The sequence below is a fragment of the Schistocerca serialis genome, chromosome 5 (assembly GCF_023864345.2).
Source record: "Schistocerca serialis cubense isolate TAMUIC-IGC-003099 chromosome 5, iqSchSeri2.2, whole genome shotgun sequence".
NCBI classification, from domain to species: domain Eukaryota; kingdom Metazoa; phylum Arthropoda; class Insecta; order Orthoptera; family Acrididae; genus Schistocerca; species Schistocerca serialis.
The window spans coordinates 145,304,654-145,318,931 of NC_064642.1; the positions used below are offsets into that span (position 1 = coordinate 145,304,654).

Sequence of the window (14,278 nt, forward strand, 5' to 3'; positions counted from 1 at the left end):
CCTTTGCAGGTGGGCCGGCCTGTGATGGTGTATGGTAATCCTGTGACAGGACTGGAATAGGAATGGGCAGGTCTTGCACCTGGGTCTTCCAAAGGGATACATATGATCCCTGTGGAAAGTGGTTAGGATTGGGAGTGGCATAGGGCTGGACTAGGATGTTGCGGAGGTTGGGTGGGTGATGGAACCCCACTTTAGGAGGCATGGGTAGAATCTTAAGTTGAATGTCCCTCATTTCAGGGCGTAATGATAGATAATCAAAGCTCTTATAAGGATGTGGTTCAGTTGTTCAAGTTTGGGGCAGTATTTGGTGATGAAGGGGGGCACTCATTTGTAACTGGCTTTTGGGAGTAGGTGGAGGTTGAGATGTGTGGACAAATGCCATGGGAAATCTGTTTATGAACTAGGTCTGGGGGATAGTGGACAGGTAAGCATTCGTATGCCACTCCAGTCCCAACACCTTTCCATAGGGGTCATATCCCTGTGGAAGATCCAGGTGCAAGATTTGCCCTAATCCACCCGCCCAGCACTTCCAATTCCAGTCCTGTCACTGGCTTATCTTACTCCATCAGAGGCCAGGCCACCTGTGAAAGCCATGTTGTATACCAGCTCTGCTGCAACCAATACACAGTGTTTTGTATTGGTGTGACTATCAATAGCTCTCCATGGTGGTGGGTGGCCACCACCAAACTGTGACCAAGAGCAGAGTAGACTGCCCTGTGGCACAACATGTAATTGAATATAACATGCCTGATTTCAGAGACTGCTTCAGAACCCAAGCCATATGGATCCTCCTGTCCACCTCCAGCTTCTCTGAACAGCACAGTTGGGTGTTATCCTTATAACACATTTTCTGCTCCCAAAATTATCTTGGCCTGTATCTAAAGTAACCTACTGCCCCACATCCTCCGCACATCAGTTTCTAACCCCTTGTCCTTTCACGCCTTGTCCTTTCACCTCCTCACTTTTCCCATTCCCTCTTCCTCTTTGTGTGTGTCCTCTGCCATTGTACCCACCTGTCCTTTCCCCCTTTCCTGCTCATGTCCTTTTCTGTTTCTCATTTTTCCCTCCAAGACCCACCTCCCGATGCTGCATCTGGCAGCCTCGCCTCCCTGTGCATCATACATCATGCCAGACAGCACTCTTCTCTTCCCCCACCCATTTCCTGCTATCCCTCCCCCTTCTCCACCCCACTCAAATTGCTATTAATGTTACAGTCACATTCTGCTTGGAGCTGCCAGTGATAGCAGACATGTGTGCATGAGGTGTGCATACTTGTGTGAATGTGGCTGTGTTTTCTTTGCTGAAGAAGGCTATGGATGAAAGCTGTGATGTGTAACAGTCCTTTCGTTGTGCCTGTCTGCAACTCTATGAGTCAACTGTACAGTTGGTAGCAATCTGTCTTTTTCCAAATATCATTGATATTCCAACATGCTTCTTTCCAAATATTGTTGATATTCCAACCTGGAGTTTCCATTTCTTAAAGATGATATACCCCAGAACATTATTGCATATGACATTGTTGAATGAAAATACACAGAACATGTGTACTTACTGATTTGTCTCTCCCCAAGGTTTGCAATGACTACAAGTGCAAATATGGCTGAACTAAGTTGGTTTAGGAGTTCCAAAACATGATTTCCTAGTGTAAATTCTTGGAAATATGGACACCCTATTTATCGTGTATCACCATTTGTTACACTTATCATTATGTAGTACCTCTAGATGTGCAGAACTAAATATGTTGTCTTTTTGAAATTGAGAATGAGACCTTTCTCAGAAAACCAGTCAATAACACTTCTAAGAACATTGTTAACCATTTCTTCAATTGCTGTTTGTATGCTTGGATTACTTAAAATACTACTGCCATCTGCAAAAAGAACTAATTTTACTTGTTGTTCCAACAATTATAAAAATGATAGATTGCTGCTCATTGTAAAGATGACACACTGAGTTGCAGACAGGCACACTGAAAGGACTCATGGTGTAGTGGAAATGTTGAGTCGCAGACAGGCACAACAAAAAGACTGCTAAACAAGTAAGCTTTCAGCTATATGGCCTTCTTCTGAATTAGACCACACACACACACACACACACACACACACACATCATACATCATACATATTTATTCACGTAAATGCAACTCTCACATGGATGACCTCTGTGTCTAGCTGCTGAGGTCAGGCTATTGTAATATTGTCATTATTCCATCCTGGATTCTCCATTGTTTGACACTGATAAGACTGTTATACACTTAACTTCAGCCAAAACCTTCTTCAGAAAAGAAGGGAAAACATACACGCATTCGCACAAGCAGGAACATCTCAGGCACATGTGACCACTATCTCTGCTTTAGCGGGTCTGGCAGTCTGACGAAAATGGCCGGAGGTAGTGGTTATACATGTATGAAGTGTGCCTGCATGTGCATAGGTGTGTGTATTTTCTGTTCTTTTCAGAAGAAGGCTTTGGTTTTAAGTGTGTATGATTCTGCTTGTTGTATATTAGATGGAAGATCATTTACATAAATGAGTTACAATGGTGGACCTGAAATTGAGTCTTGAGGAACCCCATATATGATTTCTGCCCAGTCAGGAGACTCTCCCTTGATTACACTGGTTGGGTTGCTATGAACAACTTTCTGACCTCACCTAAATCTGTGCCTGTTTATAAGCACATGCAGACTGCACATGTACACACTGCCTTTCACCCACAGTAAGTAATCATAATCATAATATTTATTTCCCCTCTCATCATAACCTTAAAAATTTTAGTTGGTGTGTGTTCTCTGTTTGAATCAGTGGAGTTCCACAAAAATCAGGGCATGTTATTGTGCTGTAATTCGATTATTTGCAAAAGATAGGGATAAACTATTAGTATTATCACTGTCCTTGAATTCTCAACACACTAGTTTCACTTTATTTCAGATGAAGTGCTGTTCTTGATGCAGGAGCTCTCATATCCTTTTGTCACACATACTCATTCTGTCTTCAGCTGAATGAATAATTATTTCACTTCATTTTTTAGGGTTCCACACCTCAGTTGGTAAAAATGTAACCCTTATAGGACAAGGATCACTTCGTTGTCCATGTGTCTGGCTGTCTCTCTGTCTGTCTGACTGTTAAATACCCTTTTCCTCAGGAACGGGTAGATGTATCAAGCTGAACTGTATGTCACATGCTAAGGGCTATAGACCCTGGGGGGAGCGGTGTAAAGAATCAAAAGATACGGTCATTTATGTCACATTTTTTGATACTCGGAAACTTACTTACTTAGTAGAACTGACAGGATACTTCCTATTGACTTAGAGTCATGAAATTTGGCAACAAGCAAGACTTTGTAGAAAAACTAAAGGAAACAGTCTGAAAATTGTGAGTTTGTAATTAAATCATATGAAAAAGATTGTCATTTGTTATTAGTGTGTCTGTGTCTGTATGTTAAGACCCTTTTTTCTCAGGAACGGGTGGACATATCAAGTTGAAATTTATGTCACATACTAAGATATAGAGTCCCGTGGCAGTCTAATAAATGTAAGCTTCTATATCAAAGGTACGGTCTTCTATATCACATGTTTTGGAACTTCCAATCTCACTCATCAATACCTGTGGGATACTTCCCGAATCATAAAATTTGGCAAGAAGCAAAGTTTCACCATAGAAGTAAAGGGAAAAAAATCCAAAAATTGTTAATTTGCAATTATCACACAAAAAAAATTCATATGTTGTATGTCTGTCTGTCTGTCCGTCCGTCTGTCCATCCAGCCATCTGTCTGTTAAGAACCCTTTTTCTCCGGAATGGTCGACACATCAAATTGAAATTTATGTGACATGCTAAGTTCTTTGGTCCCTTGATAGTGTAATACACATTAGGTTCTAAGTCAGTACAGTCAAAAGATACAGCCATTCATTTTTCATATTGGGATGCTTGCAAACTCACTCATCAAAACCTACAGGGTACTTCCTGTTGGCCTAGAGTCATGAAATTTTGCAAGAAGTAAGATTTTACAGTATAAGTAAAGGAAAAATATGAAAATTGTGAATCTGTAGTTTTTTCCTACAGTTAAATATTACTTTTTTTATCCAACTTCAAGCTTAAAATTAAAACATTCGCAAAAGTTTTGCAATTTCTGAGACTGATTGTTGCATTTACCAATGTTGATAAATGGCAGAAATTATCAAGATTCTCCATTCCCAGGACCGATGAACTGTCTGTACTTATAATTACATTTGTACAGAAACTTCAGAGCGTGAGTCCTACTCACACCTGGCCAATGTTTCGAGTAGTTGTATCCTTCATGTGTAATTATAAATGTAGCCCAGCCATGTTTTTTGTAATATATTATGATAAGCTGTATCAGGAAGCTTAGCATGTCAAAATAGGAACTGTGTACACACTTAAAATCTGTCAGTATCTTATATAGTTCAAGAACCTACAATAGTAGTTTGATTGCTTCAGCCATTACTTCCATTTTCTGTCTGACACTTTGAAAGGTCAAATCACTGCAATTCCTGTAGGTGTAAAGATTAGTCAGAAAAAAAAAACAGTCATTGAGGATGACTGATAGACAGTGTTATAAAAAAAAAAATAAAAAAATAAACTATGAAAAACCAAAACTATTTAATGTTTGAAGTCACAGTAAATGGTCACATCTTTTCTGAACTTTATAATGCATGATTACAAGCATGAATGCTTATGAGTATCAGAAACTTATTCAAGAACAAACTTTATGAATGAATCCTCTTGCAAATAAAATACACATTTTGTAACTTTCAGTCAACATAATTTGCAGCTTCTCAACTGTGTTGCGTATGGAGCTTACATTTACTCTCATTTGCACATGTCTAGATGGAGTATCTGTGCCCTCCTATAATTTACAACAATTTCCTCCATTACTTGTAAACATCACTAGTTCCCAGTACTACACTTTTTCCTTCAAAAGTAACTATGCTGTGTGTGGCACATTGGAATGTTTCATTAATCTTGTGTTCATAATATTTTTGAGAGTTTGTTCAGTATTAGCCCTCCATTTTTTCTCAGAGACATTGTCTGCTGTATTTGCATTTCTGCTATTAATGTTCCATTTAGTAACTATTAATTGTTAATAATCTTGCACTCAGATCTATATATCATAAAATATTTCTTGTAAACTTGTTGAGCAGTGTATTAAATACTTTTGGAAAAACTGTGGCCAATGATTTCTTCATTATGTAGCTATTTGGAAAAACTATGGCCAATGATTTTTCCACTATGTAGCCATTTACTAAAATATTGAGCTCAGGGAATCTACAATTCTAGTCATATCACTAATAATGAACAGTGAAATCATGAGAGGTACCAACTTTGAATATTTTAATATTTTGTGGCATTTCCAGCCTCCCTGTTTATGCTGAGTATGTTGCTACAGTAGTTAAAAACATGAAAGATGCAAAAATTTCATAATGGATGAGGCAGCCAAAAGTGGGGCATTGCTGTGAATCTTTAGGTTCAATTTGGCAGTATTGTTATTATAAAAATATTTTGTAAGTCATTATTATGAAAAGGATATAGTGCTACTCATCATACAGAAGAGATGTTGAGTCACAGATTAGCACAACAGAAAGACTGCAATATATTTAAGCTTTTGGACAAAATGAGTCCTCCTTCGAGAGGAGGAAACATACACACACATTCGCCCAATTACAACTCACACACATGACCACTGCCTTTGGCCAGTGTGTGTGGGAGAGTTGTGCTTGTGCGAAAGCGTGTAGGTTTCCTACTTTGGGAGGAGGACCTTTTTGTGGAGGAGGAGGAGGAGATTAGTGTTTAACGTCCCGTTGACAACGAGGTCATTAGAGAAGGAGCGCGCAAGCTCGGGTGAGGGAAGGATGGGGAAGGAAATCGGCCGTGCCCTTTCAAAGGAACCATCCCGGCATTTGCCTGAAGCGATTTAGGGAAATCACGGAAAACCTAAATCAGGATGGCTGGAGACGGGATTGAACTGTCGTCCTCCCGAATGCGAGTCCAGTGTGCTAACCACTGCGCCACCTCGCTCGGTCGACCTTTTTGTCTGAGAGCTTAAATATATAGTAGTCATTTTCTTGTGCCTGCCTGCGACTCAACGTCTCTTATATATGGTGAGTAGCGGTTTATTCTTTTGATAAATTGTCATTATTCCATCCTTGGATATCCCATTGTTGATTCTTTTCTTTTGTAAGTCACTGTTTGTTAACCCCTGACATAGTCGCATTTGGTAATACTCACATGATGTCCCATACATTCAGCCTTACAGACTAGTACAAATTATAAATAATTATAAGTAGTTGCATAATTAATTTTGACTGATGGAAGAGATAATTCTTATTCATAATTGTTACAATGAAATTCTTACAGTTTTACTTGCCCTGCATAGCTGGATCAGGCAGAACCATGTGAATTTCATCTCCTTTTCTGCTGCTGCAATCATCATATTTCGTGCTGAACTAGCATTGTTCCTGGGAATTTTGCTGCTGTCTGATGTAATCTTCCGAAAAATCAGTCCACTAAGGTAATAACATGGCAAGCAGTTTGATAGCAAACATTAAAGTTGTTATGAAAGAATCAAGGTGATGGAAAATTGAAAACATTATCTAATGCAAGGAAACTATGGTCCAAGATTTCATATTGCCATATTAAAATTGCCCTTAAGGTTGTAATCTCTATTGTTTTATTATGACTGAAATTATTGAAACTGCAGAACATATAACTGTGTGAGTGTAATTCGGTACAGTTCTGTAATCTACAAGGTGTACAACTTTGCTTCCGCCGTTCGCTGATAGGTGGCGACAACAGTAAGTAGCGGTCGAAAGAAACAGATTGCAGATGTCAGACAGTTAGGTTGGACCTTGCTCAACATAACCTCATTCAAACATTAGTCAATTGTGTCTGCATCATAAAGTTGTTCTTGATTGATAATGTCAGTTTACGAGCCTTATTCTCATCATTTGTGGGAGGTGTTACTATTTTGTTTCAATACGAAGAAAACAGCAGCTGACTCTCATCGAATGCTATGAAGTGCATATGGTAAGTACGCTATTAGTGAAAGAACGTGTTGTGAGTGGTTTCAGTGTTTCAAGAACAGTGATTTTAATGTCGTAGACAGGCACAGTGGTGCAAGAGAATATTTTCGAAGATGCAGAATTGGAGACTTTGCTGAGTAAAGACTGACATTGAACTCAAGAAGAATTGGCACAATTAGTGGGAGTGACACAGCAAGACATTTCAAAATGTCTCAAGGCTATGGGCATGAAAGGAACTTGGATCCCATGTGAGCTGAAACCAAGAGATGTTGAATGTCATTTGTGTATTTGTGAACAGTTGCTTCAGAGGCAAAAACAGATGGGATTTCTGCATCGCATTGTGACCGGGGATGAAAAATAGGTTCATTACGATAAACCTAAATACAAAAAATCATGGGGATATCCTGGCCGTGCTTCCACATCAACAGTCAAACCGAATATTCATGGCTCCAAGATCATGCTCTGCATTTGGTGGGACCAGCTCAGCATCATGTATTATGAGGTGTTAAAACCAAGTGAAACAATCACAGTGCTCGTTATCGAATGCAATTAATGTGTTAAATCAGAGCATTAAAAGACAAATGGCCACAATAGGCTACAACAAGAGGCACGATAAAGTAATTTTGCAGCACAACACTTGACCCCATGCTTCAAAAGAGCTCAAAACATATTTTGAAACATTAAAATGAGAAGTCCTACCCCACCCACTGTATTCTCCAGACATTACTCCCTCTGACTATCACCTATTTAGATCAATGGTGCATGGCCTGGCTGACCAACACTTCCGATCTCATGAAGAGGTCTTCAAAAGGTGTACAATTTTTTCGACGCGGAATTCATACACTGCCCAAAAGATGGGTGAAAGTAGTGGCCATCGATGGAAAATACTTTGAATGTTACATGTGTAACCAATTTGCTTCATTGAAGCCTCGAGTGTTGGGGGAAAAAATGGCAGAAGCAAAATTGTACACCTTATATCAAATAGAATTATTGCTAATAGGTTATCTGTCTATGATGTGTTTATTGTAATGTTCCAAAGTGTTAAGAAAGAAATGGGTAGTATGCAGATATGTAATAAATTTAGTCAGTAATGACTTGCAGTAGATTTATGTATGCCACTCTCCAGAGACCATTATTTATGTATGCAATTCTCCAGAGACCATTATTTATGTATGCAATTCTCCAGAGACCATTATTTTTGCAAATCTCAAGGGAACATTATTTATGCAACTTCCTAGGGACCATCAGTTGTAGGAGGTCAATGGTGAACACAGCTTGGATGATAAATATAATGTATAAACTGCACAAATTTTTATTGCATTTTATTGCATTTGGTTTTCACCAAGGTACATTTTTGCACCATAAATTAGCAATGTACTAGGTTTTTTGGGTAACTCAGTTTTCTGGCTAGGCTTTTCTGAGACTAATTTAAATAATTTGTGGTGTACAGGCCAGTATTGCATCAGTCACTTTTTCCTCTAAAAATTTTCAAAGTGGCAATGTGTAAAAACAATAGCTTCCTATTTCTCTGAATACAATGTATTAACAAAATCACATTTTGATTTTAGCAATAGGTCATCAATTCACTGAGCAATATAATCTGTCTCATGTGGGATAATGGAAGACTGTGCCATTTTAAAGTATATTTACAGACAAGGGAACCTCCCCATCGCACCCCCCTCAGATTTAGTTATAAGTTGGCACAGTGGATAGGCCTTGAAAAACTGAACACAGATCAATCGAGAAAACAGGAAGAAGTTGTGAGGAACTATGAAAAAAATAAGCAAAATGTACAAACTGAGAAGTCCATGCTTAAGATAGGCAACATCAAGGACACACTGAGCTCAGGAGCGCCGTGGTCTTGTGGTTAGCGTGAGCAGCTGTCGAATGAGAGTTCCTTGGTTCAAGTCTTCCCTCGACTGAAAAATTTAATTTTTTATTTTCGCAAAGTTTTGATCTGTCCGTTCGTTCACGGACGTCTCTGTTCACTGTAATAAGTTCAGTGTCTGTGTTTTGCGACCGCACTGCAAAACCGTGCGATTAGTAGACGAAGGACGCATCTCTCCAATGGGAACCGAAAACATTTGATCGCAAGGTCACAGGTCAACCGATTCCTCCACAGGAAAACACATCTGATATATTCTATACGACACTGGTGACGGCATATGCGTCACATGACAGGAATATGTTAATACTAAAATGTAGACTTTCACGGCCAGAAATATCATGTCCATTATAATTATCCGGGCTGTTATGTTGTGGTCGGTTGATGAATTCTGTGTCGATTCCCAACATTTCGTCTCCGACTGCGGGAGACATCTTCAAGGGGGTCCGTAGCTCAATGGATGGTCCAACACACCCACTGGCTTGCTACTGACTGCAGTAGCGAGCCAGTGGGTGTGTTGGACCTTCGATTGAGCTACGGACCCCCTTGAAGATGTCTCCCGCAGTCGGAGACGAAACGTTGGGAATCGACACAGAATTCATCAATCGACCACGGCATAACAGCCCAAATTGTTCCGTGTGTAGACCGTCAAATCCTGCATCTGTCCAAGCAAATCTGAACATGTCCTAGAATTTTGGAGAGGGAAGTTAATTATGTGTGAGCGCCTGAACTGAAAATTGTCTGAAAATAAAAAAATTAAAATTTTTCACTCGAGAGAAGATTCAAACCATGGACCTCTTCTTCCGCAACTGCTCACGCTAACCGCAGGACCACGGCACTTCTCAGCTCTGGTTATCCTTGATGTTGCCTATCTTCCGCATGGACTACTCAGTTTGTATATTTTGTTTATTTTTTTCATACTTCCATACAACTTCTTCCTGTTTTCTCGATTGATCTGTGTTCAGTTTTTCAAGGACTATCCACTGTGCCAACTTATAACTAAATCTGAGGGGGGTGCGATGGTGAGGTTCCCTTGTGAGCAGGCATGTTATATTGCCAGACAAGGGGTACCAAAAACATAGCAAATCGTATTCTAGTGAGAAGCCACTTTTGCTGTATGCCAGTAGACTGACTCTCAATTGCATAAAATTCAGTAAATCTATCTTATTACATGCAATTCTGTTTGCACTCATGCGTTCAGCTTTTCTTGTAATGATTTATGTAGCAGAAGACACAGTGTTGCAGGATAGTTGGGGATCTCTCACGGAAGGGACATATTCATAACGTTTGTGAAAGCTGAAAACAGATACCTTTGGAATTCGAATATTATTCACTGTTCAGTAAGTTTAATATTCTGACACTGACATTGTAGTACATCTGCTTACTTGTAAGATTTATGATGGGTAACAAGAACATGTTTAAAAGAGCAGAAAAGGAAAACTTGTTTGAGAATGTTGTACACTTCTTTGAATGGTAATAAAGTTTGGGCTCATAACAAAGAGACCTTATCTCCATTTTGTGTTCACAAATGAATACTACTGTTCCTTGCAAACAAGATACTGTTGTCAACCACAGATGTCGCAAGCAATTAGATATACTGTGATGTCGGTCAAAAATTTCTAGTTCATTAAATGGAGACTTAGTTCTGCTTTCTTTGCACTTAGTAGAAATTACTCTCGTTCCATTGTCTTGCGGATGTGATTGCTAGCATACTTTTATTATTTTGGCATAACCTTCAGGACAATTCAGTTAAGATTTAAAAAGTATTTATTCTGCACAAGTTGACAGTCAGAATATTGTATAGAGTTGATAACCAAACACCTTGCAGAAACTTCTTCAGAGAAAGTGGAATTATTACACGAACATGCAAGTATGTTTACCCTCCGTAGTATTTGTGATTAATAATAGATAATTCACAGTTAAGTGAGAAAAACCCAGCCACAGTACTAGAAGTAAAAATAATTCCTATGTAAAGAATGCACCCCTGCATAGGGCACAGACTGGATTTTTATATACCAATGCAAAAATCTTTAATAGGTTGCCAGTAGATATCAGGGAGGATATTGCAAATCCCCAGATATCTAAAAAATAAAACAAAACAGGACCTTACTACCCATTCCTATATTTATCAGAATATTTGGGCTTAGGAATGTATATTCCATTTAACAATAATGTTTGCATTAAACAGGTTACACCTTTTCCAGTATATAGACAACTAATAGTTTTCTCTGGAGTGTCCGTTTTGTGAAGATACGCACTACAAGATGTGGAAAACCCAAGTAGCCAGAACAATGGAAGTGTTCAGTCTATGAACAACAGAACAATACTATCTGGATTTGCTATGGATAACGGAACAATACTTCTTGGTTGCATGACTTGATGCGAGTGTAGTGTGCATCACAGTGTAGTAGAATGGCCTTGGCCTGGTTGTGGTGATGTCCCACTAAAGTTGGGAGCACTGTGTTGAAGTTCTACATCTACATCTACTTTCATACTCCGCAAGCCACCCTATGGTGTGTGGCGGAGGGCACTTCACGTGCCACTGTCATTACCTCCCTTTTCTGTTCCAGTCGCGTATGGTTCGCGCGAAGAACGACTGTCTGAAAGCCTTCGTGCGCGCTCTAATCTCTCTAATTTTACATTCTTGATCTCCTCGGGAGGTATAAGTAGGGGGAAGCAGTATATTCGATACCTCATTCAGAAACGCACCCTCTCGAAACCTGGACAGAAAGCTACACCGCGATGCAGAGCGCCTCTCTCGCAGTCTGCCACTTGAGTTTGCTAAACATCTCCGTAACGCTATTACGGTTACCAAATAACCCTGTGACGAAACGCGCCGCTCTTGTTTGGACCTTCTCTATCTCCTCCGTCAACCCGATCTGGTACGGATCCCACACTGATGAGCAATACTCAAGTACAGGTCGAACGAGTGTTTTGTAAGCCACCTCCTTTGTTGATGGACTACATTTTCTAAGGAATCTCCCAATGAATCTCAAACTGGTACCCGCCTTACCAACAATTAATTTTATATGATCATTCCACTTCAAATAGTTCCGCACGCGTACTCCCAGATATTTTACAGAAGTAACTGCTACCAGTGTTTGTTCCGCTATCATATAATCAGACAATAAAGGATCCTTCTTTCTATGTATTCACAATACATTACATTTGTCTATGTTAATGGTCAGTTGCCACTCCCTGCACCAAGTGCCTATCCGCTGCAGATCTTCCTGCATTTCGCTACAATTTTCTAATGCTGCAACTTCTCTTTATACTACAGCATCATCCGCGAAAAGCCGCATGGAACTTCCGACACTATCTACTAGGTCATTTATATATATTGTGAAAAGCAATCGTCCCATAACACTCCCCTGTGGCACGCCAGAGGTTACTTCGATAACAACATGCTGTGTTCTGTTTGCTAAAAACTCTTCAATCCAGCCACACAGCTGGTCTGATATTCCGTAGGCTCTTACTTTGTTTATCAGGCGACAGTGCAGAACTGTATCGAACGCCTTCCGGAAGTCAAGGAAAATAGCATCTACCTGGGAGCCTGTATCTAATATTTTCTGGGTCTCATGAACAAATAAAGCGAGTTGGGTCTCACACGATCGCTGTTTCCGGAATCCATGTTGGTTCTGGGTTTCCAAAAATGTTGATTCTGGGTTTCCAAAAACGTCATGATACTCGAGCAAAAAACATGTTCTAAAATTCTACAACAGATCGACGTCAGAGATATAGGTCTATAGTTTTGCGCATCTGCTCGACGACCCTTCTTGAAGACTGGGACTACCTGTGCTCTTTTCCAATCATTTGGAACCTTCCGTTCCTCTAGAGACTTGCGGTACACGGCTGTTAGAAGGGGGGCAAGTTCTTTCGAGTACTCTGTGTAGAATCGAATTGGTTTCCCGTCAGGTCCAGTGGACTTTCCTCTGTTGAGTGATTCCAGTTGCTTTTCTATTCCTTGGACACTTATTTCGATGTCAGCCATTTTTTCATTTGTGCGAGGATTTAGAGAAGAAACTGCAGTGCGGTCTTCCTCTGTGAAACAGCTTTGGAAAGAGGTGTTTAGTATTTCAGCTTTACGCGTGTCATCATCTGTTTCAATGCCATCATCATCCCGGAGTGTCTGGATATACTGTTTCGAGCCACTTACTGATTTAACGTAAGACCAGAACTTCCTAGGATTTTCTGTCAAGTCGGTACATAGAATTTTACTTTCAAATTCACTGAACGCTTCACGCATAGCCCTCCTTACGCTAACTTTGACATCGTTTAGCTTCTGTTTGTCTGAGAGGTTTTGGCTGCATTTAAACTTGGAGTGAAGCTCTCTTTGCTTTCGCAGTAGTTTCCTAACTTTGTTGTTGAACCACAGTGGATTTTTCCCGTCCCTCATAGTTTTACTTGGCACGTACCTGTCTAAAACGCATTTTACGATTGCCTTGAACTTTTTCCATAAACACTCAACATTGTCAGTGTCGGAACAGAAATTTTCGTTTTGATCTGTTAGGTAGTCTGAAATCTGCCTTCTATTACTCTTGCTAAACAGATAAACCTTCCTCCCTTTTTTTATATTCCTAATAACTTCCATATTCAGGGATGCTGCAACGGCCTTATGATCACTGATTCCCTGTTCTGCACTTACAGAGTCGAAAAGTTCGAGTCTGTTTGCTATCAGTAGGTCCAAGATGTTATCACCATGAGTCGGTTCTCTGTTTAATTGCTCGAGGTAATTTTCGGATAGTGCACTCAGTATAATGTCACTCGATGTTCTGTCCCTACCACCCGTCCTAAACATCTGAGTGTCCCAGTCTATATCTGGTAAATTGAAATCTCCACCTAAGACTATAACATGCTAAAAAAATTTATGTGAAATGTATTCCAAATTTTCTCTCAGTTGTTTTGGCACTAATGCTGCTGAGTCGGGAGGTCGGTAAAAGGAGCCAATTATTAACCTAGCTCGGTTGTTGAGTGTAACTTCCACCCATAATAATTCACAGGAACTATCCACTTCTACTTCACTACAGGATAAACTACTACTAACAGCGACAAACATGCCACCACCGGTTGCATGCAAACTATCCTTTCTAAACACCGTCTGTGCCTTTGTAAAAATTTCGGCAGAATTTATCTCTGGCTTCAGCCAGCTTTCAGTACCTATAACAATTTCAGCTTCGGTGCTTTCTATCAGCACTGGAAGTTCCGGTACTTTACCAATGCAGCTTCGACAGTTTACAATTACAATACCAATTGCTGCTTGGTCCCCGCATGTCCTGACTTTGCCCCGCACTCTTTGAGGCTGTTGCCCTTTCTGTACTTGCCCGAGGCCATCTAACCTAAAAACCGCCCAGTCCATGCCACA

General features: G+C 40.0%; 1 protein-coding gene across 2 annotated transcripts in view; it reads left to right on the forward strand.

Moving 5' to 3' along the window:
• LOC126480716 (probable Dol-P-Man:Man(7)GlcNAc(2)-PP-Dol alpha-1,6-mannosyltransferase) overlaps window positions 1-14,278 on the forward strand; it is a 172,348-nt gene that overhangs the window by 49,175 nt on the left and 108,895 nt on the right. For both annotated transcript variants that reach the window (XM_050103970.1, XM_050103969.1), the window contains exon 5: window positions 6,367-6,520. In XM_050103970.1, the coding sequence (XP_049959927.1) occupies window positions 6,367-6,520 (154 nt within the window). The remainder of the gene's footprint in view (window positions 1-6,366; window positions 6,521-14,278) is intronic.